Raw genomic sequence first — 19994 nt, 5'->3', positions numbered from 1 at the left:
CAGGGCGGAAAGAGGCGGAGGCGGCGGCGGCGAGGAGCGCTACTGGTTATTATTGGAACCGATACAAAAGGCGGCCGGCGCCGGGGCCCCCGCCCCGGGCCCGCGGCACGGCAGCAGGCGGCGGCCCCGGCCGCACGGCCCGAGCGGGCTCGGTGCAGGCGCCGGCGGCAGCGCGGGGCGCTCAGCCGTAGTGGTACACGAAGTCGTAGCTGCTCGGCTCCTTGGGGATCGGCGGCGGCGCTTCGGGGATCTGGATGTTCTCCAAGTCCAGGAGCCTCAGCTTCATTTCCATGCTCAGCAGCGTGTCCAGGTCACTCTTGGTCAGCTCACTGGACATGTCCTTCCCCAAGAGAGCATTAAGCCCATCAATCCAGATACAGTACTGTGGAAAAGAAGGGGTAATTCACGACTCCAGGCATAAGTGATACCTTATGTTGAATCTTTTCCATCCATGCAAAAATCAGAGAACTTCATGACAGGAAACACTGGAGGGAGTTAATATGTAGGGAAAAAATCCCAGCCTTAACCCCAAAACAGTGCCCACAGAGATTTCCAACAGAAGTTAGTTACAAGCCTAGAGGAAAGCGTGAACCCATGGCTCTAGTAGAGGGACAGGAGTTACCACTGTGGCACAACAAATTAAAGAAGTAAACCTTTTCCAGGCATCATAGGAAGAAAAAATGTAGCAGTCCGGACTAGGGGAAATTAGTGTGGGATTTTTTTTTCTTTTTAAATGAAAAAGATAACTGAGGGGAAAAAAAAAAAAAGATGGTTCATACTAAGCATCACCAACATATGCTAAGAATGAACCTGGTGAGAGACATCCTGCTTGAGTCTCTAATGAGAAGCAACCAATCCTTAATCTCTGAAGTTAATTGCTATATATTCTACTGCTTAACCACTATGTTTCCTTACCTCATATTTATTAGGTGCAATGAAGTTCAAGGTCTCATCGGGATCATATAATATGGAGAAGGCCAATTCTAACACTTCCTAAATGGAAAAGAATCTTTCATTCACCAACTCAACAAAACATGGCAGCACCTTCTGCTGCCTTGCTGCAGCTCAGCTCACTTTCCCATAATGGTATTCTGAGCAATTCTGAAGAGACTACAGCACAATCACACCATGCTCACAAGCTCCTTGCAGTCACAAAGCAATACTAGGAAAGGGCCCACACAGGACATGGGGTTTGTACACAACACATCTGCAGCGGAGATCATTCACTCCTGTTGCTTGCTTTCAGTCTTAAACACTGCAGCATTAGATACTAATGACAGCAAAAAGGGAGCACTTACCTTATTCTGTTTCAGTGCACTTTTCTCCTTCATATGTGGACAATCCTTCCCCGTGACAATGGCTTTGATGTCTGCAACTGGAACTAACAGTGAAAAAGTAAAACTCCCAAGCAAGCAATCCTAACCAGGAAAAGACAGAACTTTGTCTTGTCTTTGCAACAGAACACTTTGGTTTTTTAGCTCCTTAGTGCAGTTTTCCAAAACATTATCAGTAACACATCCCTGCAGCTGGCTGTTAAAAAAGAAATACCAAGCAATTCCAAGAATGGAAGAATTTGGGCAATGACCAGAAGTTGGTATCCCCTCAGTCAGGGCTTTGGCCATGGCTCTTTCATCTTTATCTAGGATTATACTCAGCCTCTAGACAGCAGAGCACAGAAGAGTGCACAGCCTGTAATCAGGACTCACTTTTTTCTTGTAGAGATTCAAAGGTCACTTCCCCCTGGGCATTATCTTCCAGATCTCCATAGTGTAGCACCTTGTGATTCAGAGCCAGGCGACAATACCAGAATCTTTCTGGAACACACACCAAGTACAGTAAGCTGAGCAAGATCATTCACATAAGGTCTCACAGCCACTACATTACAGCCTCTCCACCCAATCCACCTGCTGGCCCAGTTCCTCAGCACAGCTTCTTATTTGTGAGGGGTTGGCTGTGTTCTTAGAAATACACATCTGTGCCATCCCAAACTACTGGCTGATATGGACAGCCCAAGTAACCAGCTTTTCTTTCTGGCAACATTCGTGCTGACAGATTAATTAATTAGATCTTATTTGCTACAGTTCTTCACATGAAAAAATACAGTAGACACTGTCACCTCACCTTGTCTTCTGCGATTTCCAATTTTTCTAAAGCTACTTCCCTCACAAAGCCTGTTCAGGCGCTGTTGCTTTATCAGCTCCAAGATCTCAGGCTGGATTTTCTCTCTCAGCTCCCTGGCAGTCAAATATTAAAGAATAAGCAGAAAATGGAGATAATGGCAAGGATAGAAGGCAATTGTTTTTGTTAGGCACATACACAATAGGTGGAGACTGGAAGTCATCTTGGCTCATTCTCTCCGACTGGCGTAGCCGCAGAATCTCAGAATAGCTCAGGCTGCGCAGTTTGCTCTTGAACTGGTCCAAGGAGTTTGGTTTAGAGGGGAGAGCCCGTGTGATCTGTTCCCTAACGACCTGCATAACCTAAAGAGGTGGTACAGGAAGAAAACGAAGTCACGTTACTGCTGCTTAATGGCAGCAGAGAATCAGGGCACAGCTCAGTGGCAGCAAAGAACTGACATGGGATAATGGGCCAGGAGTATCCGTGTACTAGTGACTTTGAAGATCCAGAAGAACCAAGAATGACCTCAGGTCATACCAAATAAAAGTTGAGTCATCCTCCTTTACAGCCCATATCAATCCCGTCACATCTTCTGCGTCTTACTCTTTAACCAAATGTACAGGCTGAGTGAACATGTGCTGATCTACAAAAGATTTTACAACAATACCTCTTCTCCACCCTGACCTTATTAAAATCTTCTGCTGTTGCCCTCATTTCTTTCCAGGTCTTGTTCAACAGCTGGATACAGATGGCAAACAGCTCCTCAAATGCACGGTCATGGGTGAAAAACATGGGGTGATAGTCGTTCCGGCCTTCATTGGCTTCAGAAAGAAACAAACCACAACCAGGTAAGCATACTGGACAAAAGGTACTAGGAGTAACTAAAATCCACTACAGTGACAGACACCTGATGGTGTGCAACAGTACTTAGTCCAAGAGATTAAGACAGTTCAATACTTTGTCATCCCATAGATAGCTTATTGATGACAGCAACTATCCCCACACTTCACCATGCAAACCTCTGTGACTCATGCCCTTTTCATCCTGGTCCCCCAAAACACAGTATTTCTCACCTTCCTCTGGGGGAATTTCTTACAGTGGTTAATTTTCTCAGAACACTGTTCTGAGACTGTCAGAACAAATAAACTTTTCTCAAGTACATGATGGTTTCAAGACTAATTTTTTTATGCAGCACCCTCCTGAAGCTCTGGGAAGTTGAAGCTTTCTGCTTGTATCAGTTTTTCAGGAGAACCACTGAACACACACCAAAATTTCTTACTTTATTTCAATAGCGGTATTATCACTGGGACACCAACAGTGCCAACTCCAAGCTCCCCCTGTCCTTACATGGCAGAAGTGAGATCAAGGTACAAATGCTTATGAATATTGGTTTCTAGAAGCATCAGCCCAGCAACCTGTAAAGCTGGGTAATAAATGGTACTTACGGAGTTCCCCAACTTGTAGGATCTCACAGAGCATCCTGGTGAGCTCAATGGCACTGCGCCCAAAGGGACACTCGTGTTTATCTTCTCGACTGCTGTTCTCCAGAACAATCTACAAGAACAGGATGCCACACACACTAAGAAGAGCTGCTGAGGTGTTGGCATCTCTAAAAATCAGCAGCTTTACATACCCTGATATAGGTGTCCTGATGAAATTTGGCTAAGTAAAGCATGTTGTCCAATGCCAGCATCCCAGGAGGAGTCTGTGTAAAATCCATGGCTGGATTGATGTGATTCTGTGAAAAGAGTGTGTAGAAAGAATCTAAACATATTAACTCAAAGAAATTGTGTGAGAACCTTTTCTGAATGAATTTTAAACCACCTGTCTATCAAGCACTCCCTCACATCTATCCAAGAGACACCTGCTGACAGTGCTATCCAAACTTTCTAGAGGAGAGGTTGATTCCAAGTTCTTCATACTATAGTAAGGAAATGCACCTATGCTAAGGAAATACCTCCAGAGAACACCTAATGAACCTTGGCATTTAACCCATCAGCAAGTTCATAATGACCTTCCCCAGAAGTGTGAGTGTAACAATCTCTAAACTCAGATGCTGAAGTACGGTAAAGGAAACAGCTATTTCTGTTCCTTATTTCCCCACAGCTCTGATGGAGATTGCTTAGAGTGCCTTCCCAAGGTTTACAGTTGCTCTCTAGATACATACAGTGAATCCCAGCATCTTGTAGTCCTTGGTGTACATGGCTTTGCGTTTCTCTGTTCCACCGCCAGGGACAGTGTTGCTGTCAGACTCTGCATCAAATGCAATTCTTCTCAACTCAAATATGATGTCTCTCTGTGCCTGAAGGACAGAAGGCAGGGAAATGGTAACGTGATCAATCACTACAGCAGTATTTTCACATAACACAGTCCTGCATCTCTCTTCAGAGCTCACACAATGAACAGAGAGAGATGCCAAAGGTCATAAATACTACGCACAAAGAGGCAATCCATTTCAAAATGGCAAGTTTCAGTACAGTGGGTAATGCAAAATATTTGTATGCATTTTTCTTTAACTGTAAGTTTAGTTACAGGCAATTTCTAGGCATTCAGATAATGCTATGGCATTTCTCATTAAAGACTGCAATACAGCTGAGTAGTAGACACCTTAAAAATGCCCACTTTTCCTCCTATACTGCAAGGAAATGGATAAAATGATGCACCTTCCATAGAGGCAAAGTAACTGGTTTGATAGCTGGCATCACACTGGTCAAGAAAGGAATATACGACTTTCAGTGCCCACTTACATCTCCGAGTCCCACAGCATGCAGTGGGATGGTCGTGAGCATACCCTAATCCCAAGGTTTACAATATGAGGGGTGAGTCTGAACCTTTATGTACCATCTACTGCAAATAGTGCTAGGGAGCTCAGGAATAAGGCCCCTTTTCTATTCCATTCTATCAGATCTTATTCAGCTCTAATAGTGACCTGATCATTGGGATCCATCTTGGTCATCATTCTCTCTTCCAGGAGATTAAAGGTCAGGACCTGTAGGACGTAGAGCTGATGTGCCATTTCCGTTTTAATGGGGCGGTTTCCTCTTATCACATGCTGCAAAATAAAGGAGAGGGCAGAAATTAAGAGAATGCAAATAAAAGCTGAGGTATTAGCCCTAGGCATATGCCAGACTGCATGTACATCTCTCTATATGAAGATTGAGTTGTTTAACCTCCATACTCCACCAGAAGCATAATTATAATGCTCTGTAAGAGCAGAAAGCAGCATCCTGATAACTCCCTTTTGAACAAGTTTTGCCTTTGAAAGAGTCCCTTTTCTGAAAGTGCCCTGAGGGCAGCAGAATTTACACTATGCATAAGTGAAACCTTCATTGAGAGGACATCAGGAAGCACTCTGTCATTCCAGACATACTTACATTTAGGATTATAGACCTCAGGTGCTTCTGGGCAAATGCATTAGCCATTTCCTGTTGTGGAATTTAAAGATGAAATAACATGAGTGAAATATAAACAGAAAGCCCACACCGTGTAGAAGAAGAAAATGAAGGAAGCCTATGAATTGGAGACAGCATTGGCACACAACAAAGTGCTTTTCTACAGACTGTCAATTTACCATGGCAAATTACCACAACTCATAGATGGCTCCCCTACAGAACATCACTAGTGTGGAGAAAGGCACTAGCATAAAATCAAAGCACAGAAGCAAATTTAGCTTAATGTTGGACATCAAATGGTACTTCACTATTAGGAGATATACAGTGGGCTGTGCAGGAAAAACCTGCTGTCTACAAGATCTTCCTCCAATTAGCATTTAATGGCTTCCTACACCAAGGCAAAACACCCAAGATAACAAGGACTATGGGATACAGGTTTCAGGCATCCTCCCTCTCAAAAACTCTCCCTCTGAAATTTATTTCCTTTATCCATCTCTAAAGAGATGTTCAGAAGTCAGCTTAAGGACAATTTGCAGAAGCATTTCAGTTTACAAAAATACAGGCTAGTAATTTTCATGCTTAGAGGAAAGCTTCCACTTTCCCTCTTGACTGCATGGCTTCCTTCTCTAAGTGAAGAGGGTTTCCCAAACATCAAGTCATGATGACAAACAGTCACAGCAGATGCAAGATGCCATCAGTTCCAGCAGCAATTATACATGCACCTGCAAAAACCGAACCTGTGCTTTCCTTGTAAATTGTGCAGATGCACTGGCCAATGTAACAGCGACCTCACTACCCCTGCTAGGAGAATGGCACAAGTGCTAATGTCAAGTTGAATATTACCATGAGTTTGCTGCTACAAGCAAACTCTTTTGGATAAGAAAAATCTGTTGGGCATTGTATCATCTGGAAGAAGTCCAAAAGAACTGACAGTCTGAGATCTCTTCACATTCCTGTGCAGTGCAGATTGAGAACTGGGAGCAGATGTGGAGTCTCAGACAATTGCACTCTATCAGCTGTACATGATGAGCAATCCAAGACTTTTCAACTGCTCATATCAACATCACTCTTGACAGAGTAAGAAGTCTGGTAAAATGTGTGCATTAACCTTGTTCCAAGTCCCTGTTATAAGTTTTGATCCAGACAGAAACCTCCTAAACCAAGACAGTGACTGACAGCCAAGCCATAATGGCTGTGAGTTCAGCAGCACTCATGTTACAACCAAAGTGAGTCAGTGCTTGAGTGGAAGGTATCTAAGGAGCATCTAGATGAAGTAGGAGGTGTTTTCAGAGAACACACTGCCCTCTGAGTAATTATTTTCTACTACTATTTGTGAGATGTAGCACTGAGAATAGGACAAGGCTCTGTTGTTAGGATTTGCTCATGCGTGCGACACAAAGAATCCTTTCTCTGAAGGAATTGGTTTGTACATGGGATGGAGTTAACAGGTGACTGAAGCAGATAAGAAGTGGGAAGGACAAAGACAATTAAACAATTCTAAACAGCATAGAAAGAAGCATGGTACACACACAGTCTAACCACTGCTAAGGGATCTCTAAGGCCCACTGTGCTGCTTGATGGTCACAGAACACAGAATGATTTATGCTGAAAGAAATGTCTTGAGATCATCTAGTCCAACTCTGCTGATTCAAGCAACATCAGACAGATCTGGTTGCCCAGGACTGTCCAGCCAGGTTTTTAGTATCTCCACACATGAAACTCCATAATCTCTCTGGGTAACCTGTTCCAGTGTTTGACCATTCTCATATTTATGTTGTGTGTCTGTGCACGTGTTCATGTGGAATTTCCTGGGTTTTAAGCTGTGCCCACTGCCTCCTGTCCTGTCAGTAGGCACAACTGAGAGAAGTCAGGCTCCCTCTTTTTTATTCCTTTCCATCAGATATTTAAACACATAAGACCTCCCTGAACCTTCTCTTCTTGAGGCTAAGCAATCCCAAATCTCTCAGGCTCCATTCATACAGAAGATACTCCAAGTCCCTTATCAACTTCATGACCCTCTGTGGTCATTTGGATTGTGTTCAAGGGAGGGGAAAACAAATGAAAGACCCCTCGGAATTTTGTTTGCTATGAAGTCTACTATCTTTGCTGAATTACCAACAGAGGAGTATAATTTTTCTTATTTTCATGTATTAAGCATATCCATTAAGTTTAGAAATTATGTAACATTTACTGAGATGGCAGTTTCCACTCTGAAGGCGCTGCATCCTCAAAAAAAGTGGAACATTCTCTGTGCCATGCAGAAAACCAAAAAAACATACCAGTATCTCAACACAGAAAGTTCCAAATCAACCTATTAACAAGAGTGATGACTTCCCTGGAGTTAGCACAGGGAAAAAAAATATTCTTAAACTACAATTCTCATAAGGGAGAAGTCAAATTAGGCAGAATTTATGCTCTATTCCCAAGTCAGCATCAAGTTTCGTGACTGCTCTTCACAGACAAACAGCTCTATCTTTAGAAGGATGCAGCTGGATATGAAACTGTCATTAACACAGATTTGGGGTATGAACTCATGCTGCAATAAGTTTAAGGAGATTCAGATTGCTAAAGGACTGGTTCCAGGTCCATTGGTTCACCTGGTCAGTCTTGCAGTATCAGTTTCCTTTTATGACCATCTGTATGACCTTGTGTGCACAATAAGTCATTTGGGGTTTCTCCTGCTACTGATTCTTCTCCCCTCCACAGTCTGAGTGCATCCCCAGGAGTCCTCCCGCCCTTCTCCCTAGGTTCATCCACTCTCTGAGGCCTGTGGGCATCATCCCTGGGATACAAGGAGGCATAGCTAGAGAAAAGCTAACATGCCTACAGCTCCCCTACATGACCAGCCCCCAGGCTTGAGTTACTTACAGTGATGGGCAGGTCTAGTGGGTTAAGCAGCTTGTCCTGCTGGCAGAAAGCAAAAAAAGGCACAAAGAGAAGCAGACAGGATTTAGCTTGGAGTCCAGGAATAAGGCAACAAACAGGGCACTAGAGAAGAAAGACTTAACACAGCAAAGCTACACAATACACACATATGCACATCTTACAGGTAGCTGAGATCTTGGGAGTTTCCTCAGAGCAGGACAGTGTTTCATTTCTCACATTTGCCAGCAGGAATATCCCCCTATGACTTAAGATTAAGGTCCCTTTTTGGGGGAGAAAGAGGTGGGGTGGTTTTTTTTTTAAGTACATACAGCCCCAAGGAGTCTCCCATACATAATTAACTTAAAAAAACTTCCTGTGCTGTCTGGAGGATTACTTTCTGTCTCTGAAGGTCTTTCAGAATCCTTTCTGAGCATCTCCTAAATATAGATGTGTGCTCCAGGACACATCATTAATGGGATGGTACTTTTTCTCCTCTGTTGCCGTACTGAAACAGCCACTCAAGTTCTTGGCAAGGTCTGAGGTCTACCTTGCCCAGACAATATGATTTCTGAGGCATAAACAGCCAGGCAGCAACCATTATTCAGGTTTAAAGTCAAAAGGCAAGAACAAACCTGTCTCTTGTCCTCAGGTGCCTTCAGGAAGAGGGCATTGATCAAGGCAATGGCATATGTCTGAATCTCTTGGTTTGAGCTGCAGAACAAAAAAGAGAGGCTTTGTAAGGCAACAGGCAGTATAGAGTATTACAGCTTGTTGATTCACCTGCACCATGAGAACACTGATTACAGCTGTCTTGCATTTTCAACAGACAAGCAGGACTCATGTAAGCTATGCTCATGATTCCCAACTCTTCAAAAGGCTTGCAAAAACCTGAGAGAAGTTCGTGACTGACAGGTCCATTATCTGGGAGACAGAGCAGACTGCAGCCCAGCACTGCCAGTTTGTTTCCAATGCTGAAACTATCTCTGTAAAACCTGGTTATAGTACAGTCTGCCACATGGATACAGCCTGAAACTTGGATGGAGCAAGTAATTTTTCTCCTCTATGCCAATGGAAGCCACCAAAAGCAAATGGACCTAAGGGGAAAGAATGCTTCACTGAAGAATTTCTTCAGGTAAAGGGTGTTTAGCTCCATCCTAGGTCACACACAGCATGTGGTTTCAACTGCCATGTTCAAAACAGCACAAAACTAGGCTTCTAAATGCCAATGATATTATTCTGCCCTCGTCCTGATATTCTATCAAACCCAGGTTTGTTTCTTGTAATACTCTTTTTCTGGTAGTACACCTTGGTTGGACACCAGGTGCCTGCCAAGCCACTCTATCCCTCCCCTCTTCAGCAGGACAAGGCAGGGGAGAAAACAGGATGGGAAAAACTCAAAAAAGGCAGCTTAATAAAGCATAAGTAAAGGCTGTGCATGAAAGCAAAGGAAAACAAAAGATTTATTCTCTACTTCCCATTAGCAGGTGACGTCCAGCCACTTCCTGGGAAGCAGGGCTTCAGTACAGACAGCAGTTGCTTTGGAAGACAAATGTCACAGTAACAAATGCCCCTCATCCCTCCTTTCTCTTAGCTTTTATTGCTGAGCAGATGTCATAAGGTCAGTTTGGGTCAGCTGCCCTGGCTATGCCCCCTCCCAAGATCTTGCCCACCCTCCAGGGTACTGGGTGAGGGAAGGAAACATTGGAGAGACAGTTCTGATGCTGGAGCACTGCTCAGCAGCAGCCAAAACACTGGGGTTTTTATCAACACATTTTCAGCTCTCAGGGCACAGTACAGCAGTGTGAGGGCTGTTCTGGGGAAGTGAACTTCATCTCAGCCAGACCCAGTGCACTCTTGCATCAACCTCTTCTGATGAACAGAAGCCCAGTGTATCACCTAAACAAACTTTTGTGCATGAATATACCTATTTTAAAAATATTTTTTTTATTTAACTACACATGTAGAAATAAATTTTTTATAAAAGATCTAAACCCAATACTTCTTTTAGCTTAAATACCTATTTTCCTCACTTTGACATATCTCTGGATAACAACCATATTCTTTCTTCTATTGCTCCCTTCCATTCTTTTTCATTTTGGTCAATCTGCTGTACTTCAAACATGCAAATCTCCATGCATCATCCTAGGTTTTTCTTGGGCCTCTGAGCTGCACAGGTCTCTGAAGTCTGTCATTCATTTTTCTCTCCTTTTCAGGGCTGTTGCTCTTTTCACCACACTGCTTGCTTTTTGACAAAGCAGAACAATTTTTAGGTTAGTTTGTCCTCTTCTAATTCATCTCCTTTGGACTTGTTTCCATGGTCATGTTCTTCCAGAACATATCCTCTGTTATGAACTGTTCCCTCCTGATGGTCTTGCCAAGAAAACCACCAGCAAATCCTGACTCACCCTCCACCTCCCTTTTCAAAATATTCCCTGCATAGATGCTTTCTTAAGTGACCAAATGTGTTCTGGAAGCACTTAAGCACACAAGTTTGTGTCTTGAACAAAGATAATTTGCTTAAAAAAACTGCACAAGTGTGTTCAATGTTGGGACCAAATCTGTGTTTGACTAAATCCAAAATAATAAAGCTGAAAGAACATATACTCTTTGCAGAACAAAGCTGCTGGAGTGTTCAGGAGAACTTGTTCAGCTTTTCTGTTAACCAAATTCAAATGTATAAACATTCCAAGCACACAGTGACATTGATGCAATACTTTGTTTGCCCTATAATTTTGTTAACCTACTGTTCACTGATTAAGGAGTGAAAAGTACAAATAGTGCTTTTCCACATGTTCAGAATTAAAAGGCTTGAAAACCCAACCTACTCAAACTCTAACAATTACATGCTGGTTTTTTATATGGAAGAGTAGAACTGACCCAGACAAACAGCCCTAAGAGACAGATATTAATTTGCCAGTTTGTTTGGAAAGAGAGGAAGGAGATGAAGCAAATTTTTATTCCCTTCAAGCAAGAAAAGCAATTGTTTTCTGCCTCAGTATGCAGGACAAAACCCAGAAGATGAAGAGCTCTTAGCTTCTAGTGGAGACAATTTAAAGAGGGGTAAAAGTGACAGACAGCTGGATGCAGAACCTTTGGGAAGTTTAGTGAAATGCAGGTTTGGTCCTAGCACTGAACACACTTGGGCAGTTATTTTAAGCTAAATATCTTTGTTCAAGACTCATGTGCCCAAGTGCTTCCAGAACACAGAACGTATTTTTATAGGATCTCACTTTTTTAAAAAAATCCATTAGAAATCTTAAAGGTCAAGTAAGTTGTCATATTGGTAATGCTTAAAAAATATCATCTTTAAGTGTTTCAAATGTAAAGTGATGTATTTTAAAATAAACAAGCAGTCAAAAAATGGGTGTAAATCACACCATTGCTGGGTGGACACTCACACTTGCAGGTGAGAAATGAGCTGTCCCACAGTTATCTCCTCTGCAATCTTCTGGTACAGAGTCTGGCTGTTGAGCACCATGCTCTCCAGGATGGCCAGGGACCGCTGCAGGATGGACACATCCACCATGGGCTGACTCACGTACCCTGCAATCTAAAAACACAGGAACCAGCAGGTCAGCTGATGCCCATCCAGGAGGCCTTGTGGTGAGTGAGACAGGGCTCAGAAAGAGGAGTGCACTGTGTTCTCAGAGAGTACTTGGCTTCTCAGAGTCTTTTGCTTGTCCTGAAAGATGCATTAAAGCATGAAAAGAAATAGTATCCTCCACCCAAACTCACCTGTTTGATGAAGGTTATTGAGACCATGTCCCAAGAGACAATACCGTGGTCCATGAGCTCCAAGAAGGCAGTCAGGGTGAAAGCCAACATCTCACTGTAACTGAGAAATTGAAGAATTCAGTTACAAGAGATCTGCTGGCAAGAAAAAAAAGCCTGCTCAAGCTAGATAAGCTGGGTAAAAGAAAAATGTCACCACGTTCTCCTAATAAAACTGTTTGGCACCTGGGGGAGCAATAAAGTGTATACATTTATGCAGATAATTTTACTGCTTTGTGGAAAAGTATTTTATTTATTTTATTTATTATATATTTAATATATTTATTAAATATAACATTTATTTTATTTAAATATTTATATTTATTTATGGAAAGGAGAGCAGAGTTAGGGTAGAGATACCAGCAAAGTCATATTCAGTAGCTGCAGTCAGCAAGTCCAAGACAAACTAAAAAGGTATTTTTCCTGGTTACAAGCACAAATTAAAATTAGCAGCAGTAAGTGCCTAGACCTGCCACCAGAGACTCACAACCACCTGGATCAGTACTTGGCTAGTCAAAGGAACAAATATGTTTTCATATCAGAAGAAAAACTAAGGAAAGTTAATTGTCCTTCTCTAAATATTGGGACCTGACTTGAAATAAAATGAAAAGCACAGCATGAATTGTGGAAAATTTAATACATAACCACAAGACAGAACGATAAAGGAGACTGAGGGAAAGATTGCAAAAAATGCCAAAAACACCTTAGTTGCTAATATGTAAAAAAAGCTATAAATGTTATGACAATAAGTTATCAAGACTTTAGAAGTACTTTCAATGAAACATAACAACTACAGCAGGAAATATAAGTGAATTATTTGCATCATAGTTCACTGTGAACGTGCTTGAGGAAACTTCCAGATCAGATTGTGACTGTCTCCTCTGCTGCCTCATGAGGTTTAGCAAATGACTAGAAAGACTTTGCTCCACAGATCAACATTTGCTATAAGGTTGGTTGCTTAACGCCACTTCAGCAAGCAAAATGAGCCCCTTATTTGAGGCCTTCTTCCAGAGTCCTGGAATAAAGGAAACTTACTGGGATAGAAGCTTGGTCCCACTCTCCACAAGCCGTGTCAGCACTGTAATCCCTTCCATGTTGATGAACTCTGTGGCAAAGGTGACGTCTGCTGAAAGTTTCGCCAGTTCCTTCATGGCATCCAGCCGGGCTTCCATGCTGTGCGACTGGATCCTCTCCATCAGCTGGCGAGCTGCCCTAGACTGCCAGGAAAGAGGGATGGTGCCAGTTACAGACCAGTCACCTGCAGTCTGAGTCCTGCCAGCATCAGCATTCTGTCAGAAGCCCATGGGTGGACAGGGAGAGCAGAGCCAGGATAAAGATACCAGCAAAGTCACATTCAGTAGCTGCAGTCAGCAAGTCTAAGACAGACTAAAAAAAGGCTTCTCTCAGCAACAGTTACAGCCAAGCAGGAGGTAAAATGCTATTTTACATATTAGAGCAAATGCCTGTTTTTCTCCTCACTGAGGTGAGTGGAGGTGGGTATAGAAATATGGAGCAACACCATTAAAGAAATACAGTATTAATAAAAAGTCTCATAGATTCAAAGAGAAGCACGAGCACATTTTGTGTATCCACAAGACATTCTGTAAGATTTCTCAGACTCAGATCAATGACATCCTCTTAATTCCCTCTTGTCCAAGTACCTTCTCCCAGTTCTACTCACCCTCAGCTCTATGCCACTTGCACAAAAAAAGTTTAAGAATTTAAATAAAACGAAAGCTGCAAAAGATGACTTTTGAGGTCACAAGAGCAACACTTCAGCAGGAACAACCTCCTCATCATCAAATTGTAGTTATATTAATTTTTTGCATTCAGTCACTGGAACTGCTGCTTTCTGACTGACCATGCCAAGCGCACTCATAGTGGGAAAGCATTTGTCAGGTGTTTCACAACATCCTAATCTGGGAGATGCATTAAAACTGTAGACTGGATTTATTTACAGAAAGTCCTATAAAAGGGCAGAGCATCCAAAGGAAAGACACACACCACAGCCAGGATGGAAAACAAGGAGTGCGTGCCTCACTGTGTGGAATGGCCCACAACAAAAGCAACCCCCCTGCAATTTGGGGAGAAGGAGAAAGAAAAGCCAAGAGGCAAGAAACAGCCTGTCATCCATGGAGAGTTACTGAGAAAGAGGGAGGTGAGGAAGCGTTTACCGGGGAGACTGCCAGCTGTAGGATCGTTCCATTCTTGATGTCACAGCGAGTCTGAAAGAAAACAAACTGTGAAAAAGTGGGGGGGAAAGAACCCAACCAGATCTACAGCACCCATATGTATGCACAAGTAAAGAGGCTCCCATGCCACACAACCCTACTGAGGGTACCACACCTACAGGCATGCAAGGGGAGCAGTGCAAAGCTCCTCAGCTGAATGGCACCATTTGAGTCTGAGTCTCTCTGAGAGCAGAGATGCTGCTCCTCAAGGATTAGTGCCAGCATTGTTCTATGACTCTAGTCCAAGGCATTCTGCACTCTCACCCAGGACATCAACAAACTGCTGCCTCTCACACTGACCTGCTCTGTGATGTACAGCTGAGGACCATCAGCATAACGCAGCGTGTAATACTCAGGGTTTGGCAACGACCACCTGGCAGAGGAAGAAGAAGGATACATTAAGCTTCTTCCTCCTCTTTCTTCTGGCTCTCAATTAGGAAGTGGAGCTTGATCCTAGGAAGGTGCAAAAGAACTTTCAAGCAAAGCTTTAGCAGGGGAAAATTAGGTCTCCCGAAGAGGAGAGAAAACCTCTCTTGAGGAGAATGTGGGACTTCAGCCTACTCTAAACTCCATGGAACATCTGAACAGGCCTACACTTCAAGAACTACAGGATGGGCCAATCCTCAGAGACACTGACCCTAGGGCATAAAAATGCATACACTTAGAACTGGAATAAAAAGGAAGGCCCTCATTTTCATGGAGCTCCTTTTTTCAAAGGAGATCCTTTTCTTCACAATTTAAACCCCAGCCCATTCCATGGCCAAAACTGGCAGCAGGCAGCACAGACTGTGCTAGCAGCACATTAACAAGCAGCAGACTTCCACAGTAACCCAGCAAGATGTGTCAGCAGGACAGACTTTCTCCACAAGGGTTCCCAGAGAACTACTCACCCATCACAGACCTCCTTGATGATGGATGCAAGAGGCCTTTTCTAGAACAGAAAGAGAGTCCTCAGTAGTCGTGTTCCTCTCAACCAGAAAGGAATACTGCCCATTTCTATGCTTCCCACATTCCAGTATCAACGCTGGGGTGCCTTTCCTCCCCCACCTGGTTACCATGTCTCACCTGATCTATTTCCAGCAGCTGGGCATTGGCACCTGGCCACTCAACAGCCACTTTCACAATGTCTGAAGGTGGTGGCATTGCTCCAGACTCCTCCAGGTGCCTTTACAGCAGCATACACCTCCACACCTGTTAAGAGAAAGGAGAGTGAGCATCTTCTCTGAAAGCTATTTCACTTGCTACATTGGATCTAACACCAAGCTTCAAAACACCTAAGACGAGGTTTCCTGGGCCTGATAGGAAACATCCAGTATTACCAGTGATCAAGGCCTCACAGAAAGAGCATACTGTGAAATTGTATGCCCAACCTCATCACCCAAGAAATACTTCTGAGAACTTGCTGGGGCACTCACAAGGAGGAGGATCACTGATCAGCAAAGCCCCATCTGCCACCCACTGTCTGTACTAGCAGCTCCATTTGCAGCTACTAAAGCAGCAGCTCCCTAGGCTCAGCTGCTGTCTGTGAGTGAGAGCAGGAACAGACTGCCCAGGTTGCCTGCCTCCCTGGGCTGGTGTTTACTGGATGCCCCATCCAAATATCTCAGATAGCTTGATCCACTCAGGATACCCGAACAGGCTTTTAGGCAAAGGATACCCGAACAGGCTTTTAGGCAAAGCAGCAGCAGCTAGCTTTATCTTATTCCCTTCCTGCAACATCATAAATCCAAAACATGAGCATCCATCACAGAAAATAAGGTAACTCAGCACTTCCTCTGGAAGTCTACTTTTCACTCCTTGATCTGCCTTTCAGAGCATAAGCTTGTGTTCAGGGTTTGGCCCCAGTCAGTAGTCAGTCGTTTGTGCCCAGAAAATTGGACTGCATGACTTCCTGCACTCCTATGACAGCCAGTGGTCCACTCTACCACTCCACCCCTTGGGAAGTATCTGGCCAGCCAGATTCAGAATTTCATATTCTGGAAAGTCTACCCCAACTGACAGAGATGGCTACACGTCAGTACTCCTGGCCTTCTCTTTCTGTTTGAGCACCAATCACAAGAATGGCTTGCATTTTCTTAAAACTCATAAAATGGCTTTAAGACTAAACACATCTCATGCAGAAAAGTGCCAGTCAAGTTAGGTTCAAAACAACATCTCCAACCTTTCAGATAAGCAGCACACATTAGCTGGCCTTGGAAAAGCAGCAGGCTTGAGGCACAAATGAGGGTAACTACCAATATACAACCAGAGCCCAATTTGTAAGACACCCCCAAGCCTGCAGGATATACAGATTTCTATGTATTAAATCTAGAAACAGACAGGCAGTTCCCAAATGGTGTGTGATTTCCACTCACTGTTCTCCAGCAATTAAAGGCTATGATGGCCTAAACCTGAAATCCTGAGAAACGTTAGTCCTGTGCAAAAGCACACACACAACATCCCCAGTTACCAGCCTGTAATAACTGAACAGGTAATTACCTCTCCCACGAGCGAGCCAATTCTGAACCACAAAATATCTAAATCCATTCAGTGTTCAAGGCACAGCAAATACACAGTGAAGAGACAAGGCTCAAAGATTACTCCCAGAGTATTAAGAACTGAATTTGCAACTTTTAAAACTAATTTACCCATGAGTAATTTTGCATGAGTAATTAGCATCTAATTACCACTTCTCCCTTCAGCCTCTTGCAGTACAGTCATAGTCTTTTATTTGTATTGCAAGTGGCAAGTTGCTACTGAAAAGTACAAGGAAATACAGCACCTTATATTCCAAAACAAAGACATCCAGATTACTAGAGGTAGAAGCATTTACAAATCTCTAACTTGTCTTTTCCCATGCAAAGAACAGGCCTCATTCAGAGAGGGGAAGTGCCCATTAAAACAGAAGCACTGATATGAGGGGAAATCCTGCAGAAATCATAGAACAGTTAGGTTGGAAAATACCCTTTAGATCATGAAGTCCAACCACAAATATAACACTGCCAAGTCCACAACAAAACCACATCCCTAAGAACCATATAAATGAAACAGGAGGTTCATGAAACAGGAGTTTCATCCCCATAAAAGTACTGCAGAGGCACACAGCACCTAAAGGTCATGCACTCTACCTGCAGCTCCCCTGATATCCTCACCACCAAAACCAGGGACCAACAAAGTTGTATTGCCCTACTTTGATATCTCCAAAAAAAAAAAAAAGCTCTCAGCTGCATACAAACTCAAAGTAACTCACCATGATATTTAAGACTTATTTCTGCCCCAAATTTCTTCCATAAATGAGCATCCACTCATGACTGGCAACCACGTTCCCTATTCCAATCAATATTCAAGGCACAGCAAATACACAATGAAAGAAACAGAGCTTCAAGACTGATTTTTTTTTTTAAATTTTTTTTTTTTTTTTTGCACAGCAGCACCACAGAACAGACACCACAGAGATATCTATCAAGGCAGAGATTTGAACACCAAAGTGACTTGGCTAAAGGAGAACACAGAGAAGTAGGAATTAAACATTTAAAAAGGCAGGAAACTCTTTAGAACAGTCCTGGGCAAACAATGGTTTGAAGGACCAACACAGATCAATGGTTAAGGAGAAGCAGCTTTCCAGAAGAGGACAAGGAAGACTGGACTACAAATACAAAGGGTACTTCAGGTCAGCCTCTTAACACGAAGTTGTCTGCCAAAAGCACGCTTTGAAAAGATTTCACTGCATGTCTGCAGACAAGAGGGGTGTCAAGATGTTTGGTTCTACAGTGGATATTTTGCAGTGCAACAGTCATAGAGCTGATAAAATGACTTCAGAAGCTCTTGTGAAGAAGCACAGACCATGATGTTGCATAATTGTGATTAACAGTCAGTCACTTATGTGCATGCTCTCACAGCACATTCTTCTCAACAGCATGTAAACAGTTTCTCACAGTTTTGTAAAGGGAGACAGAAGCAAAGCTAAAATCCATCAAAAATTAATTCAGTCTGCTTCTGCAGAGTGAGATCTGTCATACAAAGCAGTGGTGCAGGGGTAGCTGCAGGGCAAGGAAAAATCAGCAAAGCCACTAAAACCACACTATTCAAAAGACTTCTGAGAAGCTCCAAGCTAAAACAACTAGAGTATTTTAAGCAGAATTTCCCTATTCACAAACTCAATCTTCTTTTCATCACATATAGAGAACAAAGTGTGCTGCACACAGAATGAAAATGAGGAGGATGAAAGAACATTCCCTGAAAAAAGAAAAGCTGCCTGGTAGAATCCCCCAGTCAACAACTGAATAGCAGCTTCTGAAACCTGTAGATGCAACAAAACACCCTTGGCAGTCCTCAGCAAGTCCCCAGATGGTACCAACTGGCCAAGCTAAAGTTGGAAGTGACGTCAGCAGAGGGACTAATGGGACAGGTGGGCAGAGAAGACACATCCCTTGGCCAAGCAGCATGAAAGGGTAGGAGATAACAGAGCCCAACCCGAGGGCTATGCAATTTTCAATGTTACCTCACTAAAGAAGCGATGAGAAACATCCCTCTCTAGATAAACCAGAGAACCAAATGGCTCAGATTCCCTGCCTCTGGAATCCTACATTCCTCCAAAGGCCTTCCATGGCTGCACTTTGGCTGTAAAGCACCAAGCCTATGGGCCCTGGTCATGCACATTTCAACACAGTACACCAAAGACCATCGCTTGGCAAAGACAGAAACTGATAGCAACAGGCAAAAAGAGAACTGCTTTATTATTTTTACTCAGTCTAGTGACTTCAAAGTCGCCAGCCAGGCGGCAACCCCTGAAGCTTGGCCCAAAAAGCAGTTCAAGGCATTAAACAATAATTTTTTTGCTAAGCACTACCCGTGCTGTGCCTCGGCTCCCGAGGGAGCAGCGGCCTCGCCCTTCTCGGGGGCTGCTCGGCCCGGGCGCGGCCCCGGGAGCAGCGGGGGCGGTGCGTCGGGAGCGCGGCACAACCGGAGCTGCGGCGGCGGAGCGGGGCCGGGAGGACGAGCCAGGCCGGAGCCGGGGCCGCCGGCAAGGAGGGCGGTGGGCGCGGCGCCGCAGCGGGCCCGGGAAGGCGGCAGACCCGAGGCGCTCCACCGACGGCTGCGGCCCCCAGTCCCTCTCCTTTCCCCTATCCCTATCCACGCCCTCGCCCACCGCCCGCGCTCACCCGGCCCCTCCGCGGCCGCTCCGCGTTCCCGCGGCCCCGCCGAGGCGCTGCCGGCGCTGGCACCGCCCCTGGGCGCGTCACGCGCCCGCCGCTGCCATGGAGACCGCGGGGACCATGGAGACCCGACCCGCCGGCCCCGCCACCCCAGCGCACCCCCCTCGGCAGCCGAGTTAATGCCGCTAACCGAGCGTCCCCCGTCCCTGCGCCCCTCCTCGCCTCCGGGGCCGCCGCGGCGGGGCTCACGTCAGTTCCCCGTGCCCACGGTGCCCCGCCTCCGGGAGCGGCTGCGAGCGCCAGGGGCCGGGTGCGCAGGGGCTCATGCAGGGCAGCCGCTCCGCCGCTCGGGTTGGCGCGGGGCTCTGCAGCGGCGCCGCGGCCGCGCTCGGCTCCCTCCGCCCCGACAGCGAGCGTGGGGCACGGAGCTCTGCGCAGCCCCCGCCCCCGGCCCCGGCCGCCCCGGCCCGCCCCGGGAAGCG

At 44.7% G+C, this 19994-nt stretch overlaps 1 protein-coding gene across 4 annotated transcripts; it reads right to left on the bottom strand.

The window, feature by feature from the left end:
- Window positions 1-28: 28 nt before the first annotated feature.
- ELMO2 (engulfment and cell motility 2) lies at window positions 29-19981 on the bottom strand. Of its 4 annotated transcripts, none has more exons than XM_082292763.1 (21): window positions 19703-19981; window positions 15443-15568; window positions 15268-15308; window positions 14678-14750; window positions 14321-14371; window positions 13182-13363; window positions 12111-12210; window positions 11774-11925; window positions 9008-9086; window positions 5493-5543; window positions 5048-5170; window positions 4286-4420; window positions 3752-3856; window positions 3564-3672; window positions 2803-2939; window positions 2317-2480; window positions 2122-2234; window positions 1707-1814; window positions 1299-1381; window positions 916-993; window positions 29-382 (listed from the first exon to the last, which is right to left on the bottom strand). In XM_082292763.1, the coding sequence occupies exons 2-21, from the start codon at window positions 15518-15520 to the stop codon at window positions 182-184; spliced, it is 2163 nt and encodes a 720-aa protein (XP_082148889.1). In that variant the 5' UTR covers window positions 15521-15568; window positions 19703-19981; the 3' UTR covers window positions 29-181. The 4 variants fall into 4 exon arrangements, with proteins under 4 accessions (XP_082148889.1, XP_082148892.1, XP_082148890.1 ...); XM_082292766.1 differs by having other exon boundaries at window positions 1299-1375; XM_082292764.1 differs by having other exon boundaries at window positions 19735-19981.
- Between the last annotated feature and the right edge of the window lie 13 nt (window positions 19982-19994).

This window comes from Coloeus monedula, assembly GCF_965178545.1.
Source record: "Coloeus monedula genome assembly, chromosome: 17".
Lineage (NCBI taxonomy): Eukaryota > Metazoa > Chordata > Aves > Passeriformes > Corvidae > Coloeus > Coloeus monedula.
The sequence above is the reverse complement of the archived record's forward strand: the minus strand, read 5'-3'. Positions and strand labels throughout refer to the sequence as shown.